Source organism: Heterocephalus glaber, unplaced genomic scaffold, assembly GCF_053883595.1.
Source record: "Heterocephalus glaber isolate CG9 unplaced genomic scaffold, H.glaber_assembly_v1.0 deba00000331, whole genome shotgun sequence".
NCBI classification, from domain to species: Eukaryota; Metazoa; Chordata; class Mammalia; order Rodentia; family Bathyergidae; genus Heterocephalus; species Heterocephalus glaber.
This window is the reverse complement of record NW_028258142.1, coordinates 38,436,748-38,456,917: the sequence shown is the minus strand read 5'-3', so window position 1 is coordinate 38,456,917 and position 20,170 is coordinate 38,436,748. Positions and strand designations below refer to the sequence as shown.

Sequence of the window (20,170 nt, the reverse complement as noted above, 5' to 3'; positions counted from 1 at the left end):
TGCTTGCACCAGTCTACACTCCCACCAGCAGTGGAGCAGGGTTCCTCTTTCCCCCACAGCCCCACCAGCATTTGTTATTGGTTGATTTCATGCTAGCAGCCATTCTTTCTGGAGTGAAGTGGAATCTCAGTGCTGTTTTCATTTGCATCTCTCGAATGACCAGTGATGTCAAACATTTTTTCATGGATTTATTTGCTATTTCTACTTCTTTGTCTGAGAAATGTCTGTTCATTTCAGCTGCCCATTTTTTGATTGGGTCTTTAAATTTGGGAGGTCTGATCTTTTTAAGTTCTTTATAGATTTGAGATAGTAGACCTTTGTCTGAGGAAGAGCAGGTGAAGATTTTTTCCCACATTGTGGGTTTTCTCTTCACACTGCTGGTGGTTTCTCTTGCTGTGCAGAAGCCTTTTAATAAGAAGAGATCCCATTTGTTGATTGTTTGTGCTAGTTCATGGGCAACTGAGGTTTTGTTCATAAAATCTTTTCCTACACTGATGTTTTCAACGGTTCTACCTAACCTCTGTTCCAACTGGTTCAGAGTTTCTATTTTAATATTTAGATCTTTAACCCATTTTGATTTTAGTTTAGTGCATGGTGAGAGATACAGGTCTAGTTTTAATCTTTGGCAAGATGAAGCCCAATTTTTCCAGCACCATTTATTAAAGAGGCTATCTTTCCTCCTGGAGGGTGTTTGGCTCCTTTGTCAAAGATGAGATTTCTGAGTGTGTCTGGCATTGTTTCTGCATCTTCTAATCTGTTCCACTGGTCCTCAAGTCTGTTTCTTGGCCAGTAGCATGCTGTTTTTATCACAGTAGCTTTGTAGTATAGTTGCAAGTTTGGGATTGTGATACCCCCTGCTATGTCTTTGTTACCTAGAATTGCTTTTGCTCTTCTGGGTCTCTTCTTGTTCCAAATGAATTTTTGGATTGTTTTCTCAAGGTCTATGAAGTATACTGCTGGGATCTCAATTGGAATTGCATTAAATCTATATAGCAGTTTTGGAAGTATGGCCATTTTCACTATATTAATCCTTCCTACCCAGGAGCATGGGATGCCTGTCCATTTTCTGATACCATCTTCAATCTCTCTTTTCAGAGTGCCATAGTTTTCAGAGAAGAGGTCTTTGATTTCTTTCATTAGGTTGATTTCTATGTATTTCAGTTTTTTGGATGCTATTGTGAAAGGAATTATTTGCCCTATTTCTCTCTCAGTGAGTCTGTCATTGATGTAGAGGAAAGCTATTGATTTTTGTGTGTTGACCTTGTAACCAGCTACTTGACTGAATGTGGTTATTAAGTCTAGAAGACTTTTGGTGTAGTTCTTGGGGTCTTCTATATAGAGCATCATGTCATCTGCAAATAATGACAATTTGACTTCTTCATTACCTATCTTTATTCCTTTTATTTCTTTCTCTTGTCTAATTGCTGTGGCTAATGTTTCCAGAACTATATTGAACAAGAGTGGTGATAGTGGACATCCTTGTCTTGTTCCTGATTTTAATGTGAAGGATTTCAGTTTTGGACCATTTAGTATGATATTGGCTGTTAGTTTTTCATAAATGGCTTCTATCAGTTTGAGGTAGAGATCATCTATTCCAAGTTTTTGTAGGGTTTTTATCATAAATGCATGTTGGATTTTGTCAAATGCTTTTTCTGTGTCTATGGAAATAATCATATGGTTTTTGTCCTTGGCTCTATTGATATAGTGTATTACATTGATTGATTTTCGTATATTGAGCCATCCCTGCATCCCTGAGATGAATCCCATTTGATCAGGGTGTATGATCTTCTTGATGATCTTCTGCATTCTGATTGCCAGTATCTTATTAAGGATTTTTGCATCTATGTTCATTAGTGAGATTGGCCTATAGTTCTCTTTTTCATTTGGGTCTTTCTCTGCTTTGGGGATCACGGTGATGCTTGCTTCCAGGAATGAATTTGGGAGTATTGCTTCCCTTTCAATTTCATTGAAGAGTTTAAACAGTAGTGGCAGCAGTTCCTCTCTAAATGTCTTGTAGAATTCAGCAGTGAAGACATCAGGGCCCAGGTTTTTCTTAGCTGGTAAGTTTTTAATTACATTTTCAATTTCATTGGTTGATATTGGGTTGTTCAGAATCTTTAGGTCTTCTTCGTTCAACTTTGGTAAGTCATATGTATCTAGGAATCTGTCCATTTCTTCTGTGTTGTCCAAATTATTGGCGTATAGATTCTGGAAGTAGGTATTGATGATCTTCTGGATTTCTGCTGGGTCTGTTGTAATTTCACCCTTTTCATTCCTAATTGCATGGATTTGAGCCTTTTCTTTCCTTTTTCTGACAAGGTTGGCTAAAAGTTTGTTAATTTTGTTGATTCTTTCGAAGAACCAACTCTTGGCTTCATTGATTTTTTGTATCATTCTCTTAGTCTCCATTGCATTGATTTCTCCTCTAATCTTTATAATTTCCTCCCTTGTATGAGATTTGGGGTTGTCCTGCTCTTCTTTTTGTAGAAGCTTGAGGTTCAGCATCAGGTTGTTTAATTGGGCTCGTTCTGTTTTCCTAATATGTGTATTCACTGCTATGAATTTCCCTCATAAGACTGCTTTCATTGTGTTCCATAGATTCCGATATGTTGTATTGTCATTGTCATTTAATTGAAGGAACTGTTCGATTTCTTCTTTAATTTCCTCTGTGACCCATTGGTTATTCAGAAGTGTGTTGTTCAATTTCCATGTGTTTATGAAATTTTTGCAGTTTCTTTTGTTATGGATCTCCAATTTCATCGCACTATGGTCTGATAATATACAGGGGATAACTTCAATTTCTTTGCACTTACTTAAACATGTTCTATGTGTCAGTATGTGGTCTATTTTGGAGAATGCCCCATGTGCAGCTGAGAAGAATGTGTATTCTGATTTTGTACTTTGGCAGACTTTGTAAACATCTGTTAAGTTCATTTGTTCAAGAGTTCGATTGAGTTCTAGTATTTCATTACTTATTTTTAGTCTAGTTGATCTATCTATTTGTGACAGTGGGGTGCTGAGGTCCCCCACTACAATTGTATTAGTGCATATATGACTTTTCATGTCTGTTAGTATTTGTTTTATATAGTTGGGTGCACTAGTGTTTGATGCATAGATATTTATGATTGTCATCTCTTCCTCTTGGATTCTTCCCTTTACAAGGATGTAGTGTCCTTCTTTGTCTCTCTTAATCAGTGTTGGTTTGAAATCTACTTGTTCTGCCAAGAGGATAGCTACTCCTGCTTTTTCTCGGGTTCCTGTCACATGTAGTATTGTTTTCCACCCTTTAACTTTCAGTCTATGAGTTTCCTTTTGAATTAAGTGTGTTTCTTGTATGCAGCATATTGTTGGATTTTGCTTCTTGAGCCATTCTGCCAGTCTATTTCTTTTGATTGGTGAATTGAGACCATTAACATTGATGGTTACAACTGAAATGTATTGACTTGTCATTGCCATGACTTTTTCTTTTTGTTGCATTCTCCCCCTTTACATTTAATTTCTTGTCATGTCAGATGGGTTCATTCTGCTTTGCTTCGTGGGGTTGTGATCCTCAATGTCTGTTCCTAGGATATTGTGTAAAATTCTTTGGAGTGCTGGTTTGGTATTCACAAAGTTCCTAAGGGGCTCTTTGTCATGAAAGTATCTTATTTCTCCATTCATTTTGAAAGATAGCTTTGCAGGGTACATCAGTCTGGGTTGGAGGCTGTTTTCTTTAAGGGCTTGGAATATGTCACTCCAAGCTCTTCTTGCCTTGATGGTTTGTGTTGAGAAGTCTGCTGTGATTCTGATGGGCTTTCCTTTGTATGTGATTTGTTTCTTTTCTCTGACTGCTTGGAGAACTTTGTTCTTCTGTTGTGTTTCTGGAATCTTAACAATTATATGCCTATGTGTAAATTTTTTTTGATCAAGGCTATTTGGAGTCCTATATGGCTCACTTATCTTTATGTCAAGCTCTTTTCCCCTGCTTGGGAAGTTTTCTGCCATTATTTCTGTGAAGAGATTTTTTATGTCATCTCCACTCTCTCCTGTTTCTTCATTGAGCCCAATCAGTCTTATGCTATTCTTCTTTGCATCATCTAGCAGCTGCTGGATTGATTTCTCATGTTCCCTTATAATTTTGAAGCAATTTTTCTTTTCCTGGTCACTAATTGCAATCTTATCTTCTCTATCTGAAATTCTGTCCTCTTATTGGTTCATTCTGCTGTGTAGACTTTCAATGGAATTTTTCATGTCCTGGAAATCTATTTGCATCTGTTTTATGGATTCCATTTGTTTCTTATGTTGGTATTCCATCATGTTCCTGAGCTCCTCTCTAGATTTATTAATCATGTCTTGCACTAGGGGCACAATTTCTCCTGTTATCTGAGAAATTATTTCTGATTTCATTTTTTCCAGATCCCCTTTTGTTGCCAGTTCAGTGGGTCCAGGTGGTTGAGTATCAGAGTGTTCCATCTCATTTCCCTTTGGGGTTGCTGTAGGTGATCTGAAAGTCTGGTTTTGAGACTTATTTATGTGTCTTCTCATTTCGACTGGGGCCAGGGGCTGTTACCATCTGCACGAATTACCTCCTCTGAGCTGGGTGAGGTGGGACAGGGGCCAGGAGCAGTGGTAGGGATAATGATCTAAAAGCCCTTTCCTCTGGGCTGGGATCAGTGGGAGGGATGGTGACTGGGAAGGGCCTTCCTCTGGACCAGGAGCAGTGGGATAACGGCTCAGAAGCCCCTACCTCTGGGCCGGGAACAGCGGGACTCAGTACCTTGATCTGGTGGTCTGGTATCCTCTGTGTCTTTGTAGTGTGGAACCAGGTGGCTGCCTGTCTTCAGCGGGGTGATTTGGTGTCTTCCGTGTGACTCAGGACCTCAGTAGGGTGTGCAGAGACCTTCCTGTGTGCAGCAGGCTCTATTTTTAGTTTTCTGAGGAACCTCCACACAAATTTCCACAGTGGTTGCAATAGCTCACAATAATACCAACAATGTAAGACTTCCTTTTCCCACATATCCACATCAGTATTTGTTGTTATTAGATTTTTTGATGATAGCACTTCTTTCTGGGGCAAGATGGCATCTCAGTGTAGTTTTAATTTGCATTTCTGTAGTGGCCACTGATGTTGAACATTTTCCTTGGTCATTTGTACTTCTTCTGAGAAGAGTCTGTTTGTTTTGTTTGCCTGTTTTATGATTGGGTCTTTTATTTGGGGGAGTCTTTATTCTACCTGTTAATCTAGAGAAATAGCTGGCAAAGTTTTTTGCCATTCTTTAAGTTGTCTATTGACTCTGGTGGTTGTTTCTTCTTCTATGCAGAAGCTTTAAAATTTGCTCTGATCCCATTTACTGATTCTCAATCAGATTCCTTGTTCAGAAAATCCTTATGAATACTCTTGTGTTCAAGAGTTGGATCGCGGGCCAGGGATTTAGCTCAGTGGTTTCACCACCTGCTGTGCAAGCACAAGGACCTGAGTTTGATCCCCGGTACCAGAAAAAAAATAAAAATAAAAAAGAGTAAGAGTTGGATCTATTTTATCTTCCAACAGATTCTTTCTGTTTTAACCTTTAGATCTTCCATCCATTGTTGTACATGGTGAATATACAGGTCAAGACACAATCTTTCGCATGAGGATATACCATTTTCCCAACAACATTGATTAAAAGGATTGTCCTTGCAATGTATGGTTTTGGTCCCTTTGTCAAAGATCAAATAGATGTATGTACCTGCAGATGCTTCTGCTTTTGATCCACATGCCTGTTTTTGTGCCAGTACCATGATGTTTTAATCACTGTAGCTTTATAGTATAACTTCAAGTCTGGGATTGTGATACCACCTGCGTTGCTTCTGTTATCCTGGATTGTTTTTGCTAATCTGGGCCTCTTCTGGTTCCATATACATTTTAGGATTTCTGTCTCTAGATCTGTGAGAAATGTTGCTATTTTCATTGGGATTGTATTAAATCTTTATGTCAGTTTCAAAGTATAACTATTTTGATTATGTTGGTTCTGCCTTTCCAGGAAAAGGGAGTATCTTTCCATTTTCAAATGTCTTCTTCAATTTCCTTTTTCAGAGTGATGTAATTTTCATTGTAGAGGCCTTTTACTTCCTTGGTTAATTCTTAAGTATTTTTTTATGCTATTGTGAATGGTATTGTTTTCCTAATTTTTTTATCAGTGAGTTCATTATTTGTGTAGGAATGTTATTGATTTCCATGTGTTTATTATATATTCTTTTTTATTGTTGAATTTGGTTATTAATTCTAGTAGATTTGTGTGGGACTTTTGGTTTCTTATAAGTAAAGGATCAAGTGATCTGCAAATAATGATATTTTGACTTTGTCAATAGGTTATCTGTTTGGGTTCGTTCTCTTTTAATGATCTGGTCATTCATATCTATAAATTTCCATCACAAGATCATTTTCATTGTGTCCTATAACTTCTGGTATGTTGTACTGGCATTATCATGTAATTCTGGAAAGTGTCTTTTTTTTTACTTAATTTCCTCTGTGACCCACTAATTATACAATAGTGTACTATTTGACTTCCATACATTTGCATAGTTTTTGTGTTTTCTTTTGCTGTTAATTTCTAGTTTCATTGTACTGTAATCTAATAAAACACATGGTAAAATTTTGAATCTTTTGCATTTACTTAGGCATGCTTTATTAGCTAATATTTGGTCTATTTTGAAGAAAATATCATGTGCAGCTAAAAAGAATGTGTATTCTGTTGTGAGTTATATATCTATTAAGTCCATTTATTCAAAGGACTGATTCAATTCTGATATTTCTTTTGATTTTTTTCTTTAGCTGATCTGTCTACTTGTCATAGTGTGGTAATGAGGTTCCACACTGCAATTGTATTGATGTATACCTAATTTTTTATGACTATTGATGTTTGTTATGTGCCTGTGGTTTGGTATATATATATGTATGTCATTGTTATCTTCTCCTGTTGAATATTTCCATTACTCAATATGGAATGTCCTTCTTTGCCTCTTTTTATCAGCTGTGGCTTGAAGGCCACTTTGAAAATTTTGCTCATTTTAGGGTTCTGTTGGATGGAATATTGTTTTCCATCCTTTGTTTTTTTTAATGTGTGAATTTCTTTTTCTGTTAAATGTATTTCTTGTATACAGCATACCATTGGATTTATTTCTTGATCTACTCTTGCAATCCTTGTCTTTTGATTGATGAATTGAGTCCATTTACATTCATAGATATAATTGGCAGGTATTGACTTATTTTTGTCATTGAATTATTTTCTTGATCCTGTTTTGATTTCCTTCCCTTCTCCTTAATTGCTAATCCTACATATTGAACATTTTGGCATTATTAGCTTTATTGTTTCCTATTTGGACATTCTTAAAAATGTTTTGGAGTGTCGGTTCATTGGCCATGTATTTCTTTAGGTTCTCTTTATCATGGAAATATCTTACTTCTCCATAAATTTTGAAAAATAATTTTTGCAAGATATAATAGTATGTGTTAAAAGTTGTTTTCTTTCAGAGCTGGAAACACTTCATTCCTAGCTCTCCTCCCCTTTAAAATATGTGTGGAGAAGTCTCCTGTAATTCTGATGGAGTTTCCTTTATAGATGATTTGTTGTTTTTTCTCTGTTTCTCTAGCAGCTTTTAAGAATCTGTTCTAGTGTTCTAATATTTTTTTTTTTCTGATCATGGCTATTCCAGTTTCTATAGAATGTTAAATTCTTTTTTCACATCTAGAAAGTCTTCTGCTATTATTTGTGTAAACAGACTCTTTATGCCCTTTTTGCTGTGTTCTCATTTTTCATTAACTCCAATTACTCCTGTATTAGTCTTTTTGAGTCATCTACAGCTGTTGGATCCATTTTCATATCCTCTTCTTGTTTTTAAGGTGTTTTATTTTTTAAGGTGTCTTTCATTAATCCACTATTAACCACGGCTCTCTGCTGTAGATATGACACTCTGTCTTCATATGGGTTGCTTTTGCGGCCCATACTTTAAAATGTTTTTTTAATTGGCTGGATTTCTGTTTAGAACTTGTTTATGGTCTCATTCTTTTTTTATGCTGCAAATTTGTTTTGTATTTCTTTCTTCAGCTCTACTAGATTTTTATTACTGTCTTCTCTAAACTTGCTGATCATTTGTTTCATTAGGGTCATTGCCTGATTAGTTTTATCTTTTATAAATTTTCCCAAAAACTTATTGAACTATTTTATCTTGATTGATATTCTTTCAGACCTTGCTGCTGTGTGGTGTATGATTTTCTTCCCCTCAATAACCCCTGAACTAGTTTTGGGGAGTTGGGAGATTTTGGAGGCATTTTGTTGACTTTTCATATTTTTCTGTGTGTGTGTCTGTGTGTGCGTGTGTGCGTATGTGCTTGCCCTGGGCTTTGTGTCTTCTTTGGCCCAGTACCAAGTTCTTTGGGAGTGAGCTGCACTGTTGCTCATGACCCTCGGATATACCACATATTGACCCAGAGAGAAAACCAATTGACAGCAATAACTATGTCATTGTCTTAGTTACTTTTCTCTTTACTGAGACAAAATAGCTAACACCCAAAGTTAAAGGAGGGAAGGTTTATTGTAGCTCACAGTTGGTAGAGGTTTCAGTTCGTAGTTGGCTGGCTCCAAAGCATGGTGGCATGGCAGATGGGCTTTGCAGAAGAGAAACAGATCGTGGTGGGCAGAAGGTAGTAAAGTGGCAAAGTAGCAAAGAAGCAGCAAGTGTGGACAGCAGCCCTCTTTCTGTCCCTTATATTCTATACTACTTACCCTTAGGGTGAGTAGCACTTATACCTGGGGTGGGCCTTCCCATTATGCACACTCAGAACTATATAAAACCAATCAGTGGACTAATTTAGTAATCACACACCTTTAATCCCAGCATCACACATTTAATAAGAGCATCACACATTATAGATCCAGCTACTTCTGAAAAGCTCCAACTATGATCACATGAGGCTTTGGTGGGACATCTATACAGAAGCCGTAACAGTCACTTTGGCTATAGTAGTAAAGTTAGGGACAACAATGTCATCAAAAATCAACAGGATACTGACAGCCACTTGCAAATTTCCCTTAAGCAAAATAAAGAAGTATCTGATTTTAAAGGGACTTTGGCCACTGAGATATCAATCTATAGTTATTAAGATCACTAATTTTTCCTAAAAATAGGAAGTGGTGGAAGACCTCAATCATACAATTGGACTAAATGCTATTTCCTTCAGGTCCACCCCTTCTGAAGATTATACCCACAAAACCTGGCCTCTCAGCACATTGTACAAGTCCCAGGAATCCTCCTGGCCTGGGCCTGAGCCTCCCATGGGGATCCCAGGAGATCTTAACTTAGCCCTCATCCTGTCCAGGCTGTCTCTCACCCTATCTCTGTGGTAGTGTAACACTTCATATACTGGAGTGAAATTCTCCTCCAGGATGTTGTTCTTCTCTTCAACCAAGGCAGTCTTTAGTTGTTACCTCTGCCACCCTTTGCTGAGGAAAGCCCAGGAGCAGAGCTGGCTCAGATTGGTAGTTTAACCACTCTCCTCCTGGCTCCTGCACAGATCATGTAAAGACTGGTCTGGAAGTGGCAGGAGAGGGTGGAGGGTGTGTGAGGCCTTTCTCCTTGGGTCACACAGGGGCTATGGTAGCAGCTGCTGAGCCAGAGGAGGGGTGAGTGATTTCTCTCTGCTTCTGACTTCTGCATGTGTCAGAGTACATATTTCCATAATTATGAGTATTGTGTGTACATTTACATTACTACATACAATTATATGTTGATCCACAGAAGTGCACATGAGTGAATGGGTGCCAAATTGAGGTAAATGCTTTGAATAGCATTGCTGGTATTATTGTTGATCCAGACTAATCAGTAAAGGTGGTTTTAAGTATGTATTTTAACTTTTTCCCCCTTTTGAGTTAAAATGAAATCAGCTTCTGAAGTTGAGATGAGTTAATAAATGTACATTCCATGGCATTCACCATAACAACTAAGAAATGTGGGGACAAAATAAAGCTTAATCTTTAATATGAAAAACTAATCAGAAGCATCAGTAGAAATTAAAATATAATGAAAGTTTAAAATCTTCCACTTATTATGTGCCTTTGGTGATTAGTTGATGTACAAATTTATGCAATAGAATTAGTCTATAAAACCATTATCATCAACATATCTTACAAACAATAATGCATAATACAATGTTACTTCTGGGTGTCTTCTAGCATGCTTAACTTGTTTTTATCAATTTCTCTGCACTCTAGACCTGCTAGCATTCTGGCACTAAAGATTTGGCAACTTCTTTATCTTTTTAAAGAATACATTATATGAAACAACAGAATGATGAAATATTATGATGTATCATAATATTGTTTTACAGAAGAATTTATTTCTTAGGAAAGACTTCATCGTTCGTAAAAAACAAACCATCCATCGGTTTTGGGCCCTAAGACCTATCAAATTCTAAAGAAATACATCAGAATGAGAAGAAGTCACTTTTTATGACTGCATCAGAAGCAAATCAGGTCAGTGAAATAATTCAACTTTTTCTTTTTAGACCTAACATTGAGAAAACAGAAAACAAAGGACTAGGAAGCTATTACATAATAGGGTGCCACTGTGTTTTTTCTTTATTACTGCCAGTAGGTAACGTAGTGAATCATTCTCTTCTCTTACATTTTCATACCCATTAGTAAGGCTGCAAACCTAGGAATTTCTAGCTAATGGTCCCCAGTCAATCTTCAGTTTCCCAGTAATTTGCCATCTGATGAAGGGGTGATACATGGGAACTGGTCGGTATCAAAATACCCCCATCATATCATGTAGTGATGATTTTCTGTATTTCCCTCACAATATAAACCATTTTTCTGCATTTATGGCCTAAAGATGGGTGCGAGAGAGGTATAATAACTTAGGTAAATAACTTTTGAGACAATTAGCAAGATAACTACTCTCATCCATCTCAAATAATAACATTTAATTTTTTAAAATGTGCTAAATAGTAAGTTCTGATTTTCTTTCACAATAAACAAGTCATCCTGTGATGTTAAATTTGTCTATCACTAATTTGAAGATTTACTTTCATTATCACTGTTTACTGAATGGGTTATCTACTTCCTAAAAATTAAAAAAAAATCGTATTTTCCCCCAAATGAATCTGCTTTGTCCAGAACTATCAAACGAGACAGGAACTTTGCCTTTACTGACACTTTACTCAGTAATTTCACAGGCAAATTGAAATGATCTATCATTTGAATGATTTTAGCTTCCTCTTTAGACCAGCTCTGTATATACACGAATGTCTATCAACTCCAACTGTAATTGGTCTTATATGTGTGGTAAGTTTACTCTTTCATCATGTTCTCAGACAAAAATTTATAAAAACTGATAGGACCACAGGAATAAAACAGATGGATCCACTATTATAGTGGAAGACTTTACTCTATCAGAAATAGACACAGCAGACAAAAAACCCCCAATAAAAACATGGTGAATCTTATCAAAACTATTAATTAACTATAATAATTGACATCTATAGAGTATTTGATAATGGCAGATTAAATATTCTTTTCAAGATTGCATTAGAACATTTACTAAGACAGACTACATTCTAGGTCATGAAACACACCTTAACAAATTTAAATGAACAGAAATCACAGGATATCTGTTCTCAGCCCACAGTGAAATTAAACTAGAAAACAATAATAGAAATATCTGGGGGAAAGCCCCACATTCTTGGAGATTAGGCAACACACATATAAATAACCCACTGATCAAAAAATAAATCTTAAGAGAACACTTTTATAAAATGTTAGTATAACCGAAAAACACTTGACAAAATTTGTGAGGTACACCAAAAAAAAAAAAAAAAAAAAAAGGGTAAAGGTAAATTTGGACCATTCAAAAAAGAAGGATCTAAAATCACTACTCTATGTTTCTGTATTATGCTAGAAATGTCAATTAAATCCAAAATAAGCAGAAGGGAAAAAAAAAAAGAGAGCAGAAATCAGTGAAACTGAAAATAGGGTATTAACACAAAATATCAACAAAATCAAGAGTTGATTCTTTTAAAAGTTCAATTGAGTTTATAACTCTCTAGGCTAAGACAAAAAGAGAAAATATAGACTGAAAATATTACTTCAGAAACAAAATGTGGACTATCACTAAAAATTCCGAGTTTATTCTGCATAACTTTATGTGTGCAAGTTTGATGACATAGATGAAATAGGTTAAGTTTTTGAATGACAGAATCTACCCAAGTAAACTTAAAAAGAAAGAGACAATCTGTACAGGCCTAATCTATTAAAAATTGAATCAACAACAATCTTCCCAAAACAGAAAATACCAGACACAAATGAGTTCACAGATGTTAGGAAATTTTTAAGGAAGAAATTCACCAATTCTCTACATTGTCTTAAAAGAATAAAAGCAGAGGGAATGCTTCCTAACTCATTTGAAGATGACATTATTATAATAATCAAATATATTACAAGAAAAAAATTCACAGACCAATATGTCTTATGACACAGATATTAAAATCTTCAAGTAAATATTAGCAAAATGAATTTAATAATTTATTAAGAGGATTATAAACCTGGTAGGATTGACCCCAAATGTGCAAAACCATCTGAGCATTTAGAAATCAATAGTGAACACTAATGTGAACTATAGATTTTGGGAGATCATGATGTATTAATGTACAGTCACAAATTATTACAAAGGTACTATTATCTTGTGAGATACTAATAATGGAAGCAGATTTATGTAGGGTTCTAGACAGGAGATATATAAGAACTTTCTGTATTTCTCACTCAATTTTGATATAAACCTGAAACCTTCTCTAAACATAAAATATTTTTAAATTGAAATAATGAAATTAATTTTAATATAAATGATAATATTCAGTCAATTATATTTATTATAAAAAATTAATACATGCTCTTTTGGAAGTAAATTAAATTATCCACCTTCTTTCCAGTATTGGTATATTAAGAGATTCTACTGACCCAAACTTATTTAGTGTATACTTGAAAACATGATGTAGATACAGTATTTGAGTGAACTTAAACAACATTTTTAAAATCAGGATGGTTTGTCTTTACCAAATGCTAAACTTTCCAAGATTATTCTATCCTAGATGGATTATATTATTAATGTTATTATAACTACAGAAAAATGTGGCTATTTGCATAGTTTTTGAAAGCAAATAAAGTAGACACATCATTGACTATATAATGCCAAAATATTTATTATCTTGACATCCCTCTCATAGTAGGGATATTTTTGAACATTATAATTCATGGGGATTGTTATCTGAAAAAAAAATTCTAGTTTTACAATGCACCATGTAGAAAAGCAGGGATCTGTTTCTTGTAAAATGGTTAGGAGATAGTAAATTTACCTTGAGGCTAGGAAGAAAAGTCATTTTGTGATGGACACATTATTGACAAGCTTCCTTTTAAAAATGTATACTGCTATCAAACATTTATACATACAATTACAGAAGATAAACACACACACTCTATCTCATGTAACATAAGCAGGCATGTGTGTTGACAGCAAAAGGACAGAAGTATGCAGAAAGAACAATAGACTACTGCCATTTTTATTTTATTATAATGAATATTTTCAAGGGAGGATAAGAATCATCACTGAAACAGATTTGCCACTTTTCTATGAATTTGTTTATTTGATTTTTGCTACAAAGGACATGCATCTGCACAGATAAAACCTTGTCTAATCTCCACTAAACAATTAATCTCTTTTGAGTAAATAAACATATTTACCCTATATGTTTAGGTATTCTGCATTATACTGTAATACTTACAAAAAGCTTAATTTTGGTAATTCTTTAAGTGAGGAAAAAGGAAAAAAAGAAGGAGGTAAACTTCTTAAGATCCCCAAAAAGTTGCAAAATATTTGCCATCTTCCATATTTACTGTTTACTAGCCAAGGACATTAACATAATAACCTTGTATTTTAGACCCATTTTATTGGTTACACATTTTTTCAGTGACATTGCCAATTTTGAAAAAAATGTAAACATCACATTAAAATCAATAAAGGTAAATCATCCTACCTTTCCTTATTAAACTTCTATAAATATAGAACTATATTAAGAAATAGGACAATGGCCTGGTGTGTACCTCTAGGAAGAATGCTAATTGCTGAAAACAGGCAAAATGAAGAGATTTATATTTACGAAAAGCTATGTCAGGGAGTGCTCAGTTTAGGGTTGAAAGTGGAGTTTGGATAAGCCAATTGGGTGAAGAGGAAGGTTGTACACTGTTACATACTCAACTAAAAGTAGTTCAAAAAGAGAAAGTACTGGAAAACTGCAAAACTTGTGTTTGGTACCACAGCTGAACAGCACAGCAGAGCCTCAGGTGTGTTAGTAACAATGCTCTTCCTTCCTTGTGATTTCATAATACTGCACGCAGCCTCAGTCCTAAACAAATACTATATTCACTTCTTAAAAATAACCACTTGAAAGAACATAAAGCAATCCAAATATTTACATTCTTTTACTGAGTTGCTAAACAGTCTTTCATTTCATATTAAAACATACAAAATGATTAAAATGATTATTGTGATGTTTAATTATACTACTTCCTCTACTTCTTGTTTATAAGGACCACAAAGCACTATCCATTGTACACACAAAGTCCTGCATGCAGACGTGTAAAGTGGTTTTATGTACAGTGACCAAAAATATGGAAGCGATTGTGATATCCTTTTATAGGTGAATTGATGATATCTGTTATCAGAACTAAAACAAACACATAAACAACAGAAAATAGAGCTACTAGGTCATGTAAAGACAGAATACACTTAAATGCATCTTGGTAAAATCTGAAAGAGTTACAAGTTTGATGATTCCAACATTCAAGATTCTGGGCAAAAAAAGAAAATACGGAAACAGTAAAAATTTGTATGATTGTCAAGAGTGAAAGAGGAAGGAGGGGTGAATAAGCAGAACCCAGAAGGCAGTGATATCATTCTTTATGGGATATATAACATTATACAGTGTCCAAATCCATAGAGTGTATGACAGCGAGCGTGAACACCTGTGTAATCTGAGGCTGTTGGATAACCATTTTGTGCCAGTGTAGGCCAACTGATTGGGCACAAGTACTACTCTACTGAGAGATGTTGATAGAGGATGATGCTGTGCATTGTAGGGGATGTGTAGAGACTGCACTTTCTGAGACCCTAAAATTGTCCTAAATCTTAGTCTATTAATGAATCTGTCAAGGAAAGAAGACCTAAATCAATGCTACCTCCTACCATAGTTCAGGCTTACCTCTTCCGATATCCACTGATTTTTTTTTCACTTCTGAACCCAGTAGCACTCCCCACCAAGAACACTAATTCAGCCATAGCATATATTCCACTTTACACTGTTAAAAACCCTTTCACAGGCAGAGGATCCATTCAATCTCAAGCGAACATTTTTTCTATAAAATCTAGCCCAAAGCAGGATGAATTAATATATTTTAATACTACCTTAACTGAGGCCTATTGGATTATACAGATTCTTAAGCTATAGTTTAAAAAAAAAGAAAACAATATATATCTCTTTTCCCAGAATATCTGGTTGATAAAGAGGAAATAAACCTGTTTAAGAGACTGAGATCCACATTCCTAAGGGGTTTTGACATTAAATTTTGTGCGTCACTGTGCTGCCCAATCTTCAATATTCAGAATCTGGAGTTGTTTTGAATCATTCAAAGCAACACTAGAAAATGTATTTGGAGAAAACATCAAAGATGTTTGTGGTATTAAAATGACTTTAGAATAATGCACATAAAACATACGTGGGTGACCAAATACATATGACAAAACTAAGATTTTCTATTTGTACTTGCGATAAAACTGGCTAAATGAAATTACTTGAAATCCTGATGTCTTATAAGAATATCTCACTTACTCTGTTTTGCCTGTGAATAAATTAAGATTGAATTCACAATATGTGGTAGCAATCAAAGTGATCTCTTTGGTCTGTTGAAGTGTGGAAACTCACAGTGACTTTCTCCTCAACCTATGTCAGGTCTTGATGTAAAAAATTTCCTCTAGAGCCTTTATTGAGATTGTCTTATGTATAGGTAGTTGATGGGCCCTAGAATGCAAAGCAGACAGTATTGGGGTTTATATCAGCTGCTTTCAAAGCTAATATTTTTTAAATTAATTTTATTGGTACATTTAAGGTATTCTTAATTCATTTATGCTACTATAAAAAAATCCCTTATGGTGAGTAATTTAGAAAAATAGAAATTTATTTTTCATAGTTCTGCTGGCCAGGGAGGCCAAGATCAAACCATCCACAGATTCAAATTCCAGTGAGGGTTTGTTCTTTGCTTCCAAGATGATAGCATTTTGCTGTGTACTATATATGGTAGAAGGAGTAAGACAGCTCCTTTCAAACTCTTTTAGAAGGGCGCTAATCCTTCATTAGGGTGGAGCCCTTATGCTTTGGTCATTTCTTAAAGGCTCCATTTTTCAATACTACTGCATTGGGGTTGGGTTTTCAGATATGAATTTGGGTCAGAGAAGGCAGCTGAAACCAACATTTAGATCATAACACTTAGTATGGTCTTGAAAATATGAAGTCAGTCTTATCTGGAAATGAAATATGTTATAACTTATACACCACCTTTAAAATAGACATTTACATTTATAGGAAATTTTTGATTATTTATACTGGGGAATGTCCAAGTATCTATAACAAAAATGGCAGAGAACAAGAGGGAGTAAAAAATAGATCTCTTGACTATTTTGTTCTGAATTGGTGTACCTTTCACATCTTTCTTTTGTTACTTGTACTCAGTTCAAATTCATTCCTAAATATGTTGCCTAGCTCATCAGATTAAAATAACTGACACTGAAATGTGAATGGGCAATGGAATTAATCTTTTCAAAAATCATTGAATATAAAAGGTTAAATTTTGTAAAAGTAACTTGCTAATTGAGAGGCTGCGAGCTGCGTTCAGGAGAGCAAGCCTGCTGGTGTCCTTTGTCTACATCTGAATGCTGACAGCACTCTGGAAACAAGAAGCTGTACTGAGCCATCACAGCCTGTACCCCTCTCTGCTCACCTGCCTGTGTGTCCTGTCGTGCCAGTGACACATTGACATGGGTAGATGAAGGGATGCTGGCCTCGTGAAAACAGTGTACAGTTTGTAAAATAGCTGGAAAAATAAATAATGTTGTTCACCGAAGGCACTGATGTTACACACTGTGAGTTTCTTGGAGACCAAATCTAGCAGAAATCAAAAGAAAAGGAATAGAAATTCAATGTTAAGAAGACATGTGGAAAGGTATCAACTTTCAGTTAAGATCAAAATATCTGAGTCAAGCAACATATGATGGTCTTAACTAAATCTCACTGATTCCTAGAAGAATATGTTAAGAGGAATACCTGTTATCAATATAATTTTCAGTACAGCTCCATGTAAAATAAATATATTTAGGAAATATAAAATAGTAGTTGATCAGTGAGTTGCATATCTGTGAATTCTGCATTATGGGATCAACTAAATACGGACCAAAAATATTGAGAAAAAATTGTGTCTATATACTGTAAAAAAGTTTACATTTTTTCATGCTGTTATCCCCTAAACAATACAGCAAAGCATTCCCAATGCATTAAATATTATAAGTAATCTAGAGATGTTTGACAAATACAGGAGCGTGAGTGTAAGCTGTATACATATACTATCCATAACAGAGGAACTTGAGCATCTGAAGATTCGGCTACATAAGGTTTCTAGGACCAAAAGCTCATGGACACCAAGGGATGACTTTATTTGGACCCAACTCTGTTTAACAATGAAATAGGTCTTGACTATTTCTGATGTTGGTAAATAATAGACTACAAAATCAACTCTAAAAAGGAAACAAAATAGGAGGTTTGTTAAAGCCAAAATTAAGATCCTTTACAGTTATAATTAATTTATAATTATAATTAAATTGTGCTATGGACAGTAAAGCATACTGTATTGTAACGAGTAATCACAGTTCTTGAAAAGTGGTAGTTTCTTTGTACAGTGATATGTTTTTGCACAACTTTTAGCAGCCAATTTGTCTAAAAAAGTTCTGCACTAACCATAATTGCTTTATGAATGGAGAAATGATTTTAGCAGAGGGTTAAATGCATTTTGACTTTGCAAAATCAGGTAGTTAGCATGAGAATAAATGCAGGTGTTAATTCATGCTCTTCATAAGTTATGAATATCTTAGTTTGGGAGGGGAAGACTGAAGTATAAGTAGAGGGAAGAAGAGGATGAATTTTCCTCTTATGCCTAATGAAGAAATCTGTAGATAGTTTTATGATGAGGAATTATATCATGCAATCAGATATAAAATATGAGTGCAAAACTTCTTCCAAAACTTTACCACCCCATACTAGTCTTTATAGCTTTACTTGTAGTATTTTTTTCCTGTCAAAACTGCATTGTTTGCATCATAATATTCAGATCTTCTATTATATCCTTTAAACAGCTTACAATGGTTGCTAGTTTTTACTAATTAAATATTTCAAATCTATATAAGATATTTCTTAATTTATGACATGGAAAAACAATAAGCATGCATTTTAGATTCTTGATACTGAAACAAAGTTCGCTAAGAATGAAACATTTTCCAGTTCTTCCACATTGCAATCTTAGGGGTACAGGCTGAATTCCTCTCAAAGACATTTTAATTTATATCTTTTGTTCTGTCATTCTCCAAAATCGCCTCATTTGAGAGGCAGAGGATATTTGAGGACAGGCCAACATTAAAGTAAGAGTAACTGTGGGGAAAAAAAAAAACAATATACAAAGCCACTATGCAATAATGTCATTAGATTCACCACAATTCAGTACAGTACATATGAGATGCAAAAGGCTTCAAGTGAAACTCCAGAACCTGGATTCTGGTTCAGTATTTTCTCCAGGTAGTTTAATAATCTTATAAATTTCATTCACTTTTTGTAAGATGCATTTTCTTCTTGTATCAAGGGTAAAATCTAAGATCACTATTAACTAACATAAAGAGATCTCTCAGTTACAAATACAGAGCGAGAAAATTTTATTTAAAAAACAATTAAATGTTAGTAAACTATGAAAAAATATCCAAAAATATATAGAGGGGAAATATAAAGGTGGTTTTCTCAAAGAAGGAGCCAGGATGGTGGGGTTGGGACAAGTCCTATGGAAGGCAATAAAGACAAGCTTAAGCTGTCCTTATATGGTTTTAATTTTTAAAATTTGGTTTTTGGTATCATTTGTGAGCAGGCTTGAGTTCAACTTCCACCTTAAATTTAACCTAGTGAGCCAATAACAGGAAATTTTATTTCCTTCTCTTCTGTAGCATATATCTCCATGTAAATTTTTTCAAAATATTTTTCTGATTGACATTGATTTCACAGAGCAAAAGAGCTTACCTTCTCAGCACATTTTGGAACAACTTCATCAAATTTGTTTTAGGCTAGTATTGTATTTTCTTTCCTTTTTCTCTCAAGCTATGTTCCTCTACAAGCCGCCTTTTAATGTTGGAATATAATCTTGGATACATCTTTTAATTTTTTTTTGTCTCTTATGGCTAAGATTCTCTATCTTCTTGACAGTTACAGCAATGTGAACTCTAGGCTGTAGGAGCTGGTATTAGATCAGAAAGTATTCAGTTGACTCAGCCTTTAACAACTAAAACTACCTTTGTTGATGGAAAGCTCTTCTGTGTTTCTTTGACTAGTATTTATTGCATAAATATTTCATCATAGAATGGTAAAGGCTACTGAATGAAAGTCTTTGGATTACTGTTCTCATCCTGGGTTAGGAAATAGCTCTGAGACCTAAGGAATTTCACTTTACTTTGATTTTTATTCCTAATTTCAACTGCACTTACTTGTTTTACATTACCTTTGCTTGACAGTTTTGACTGTGCAATCAGTCATCAGAGATTCTACTCATTCAAGAGTGACTTCTTAATCATCTTGTGCCTATTATCATTCTCTTTATTTTTTTCTGATATCAGCCTGCCAACTGTATGATCACAGTGAGATTTTGAAGACATTTATAAAGTCATTGGATAAAAAGCAATGTGAAAATATGTAATTTCTTATTTTTTCTATTATTTCTTTATATGGATTTACCCATTATCCATCTGTCTTTCTCTTTCCCTATCTATCCTTACTTCCTAACAGTAGTTACAGGGTCAGGGGTGA

General features: G+C 34.8%; 1 protein-coding gene across 3 annotated transcripts in view; it reads right to left on the bottom strand.

Moving 5' to 3' along the window:
• Nucleotides 1-20,170, bottom strand: part of Rit2 (Ras like without CAAX 2) — a 339,988-nt gene that overhangs the window by 132,136 nt on the left and 187,682 nt on the right. Inside the window, exon 5 of one of the 3 annotated variants that reach the window (XM_087193264.1) lies at nucleotides 14,211-17,224. The exons of the other annotated variants lie outside the window; for them this stretch is intronic. Coding sequence (XP_087049390.1) covers nucleotides 17,057-17,224 — 168 coding nt within the window. The 3' untranslated portion in view covers nucleotides 14,211-17,056. Of the gene's footprint in view, nucleotides 1-14,210; nucleotides 17,225-20,170 lie in introns of those variants that run through there. 3 annotated transcript variants of the gene reach the window in all.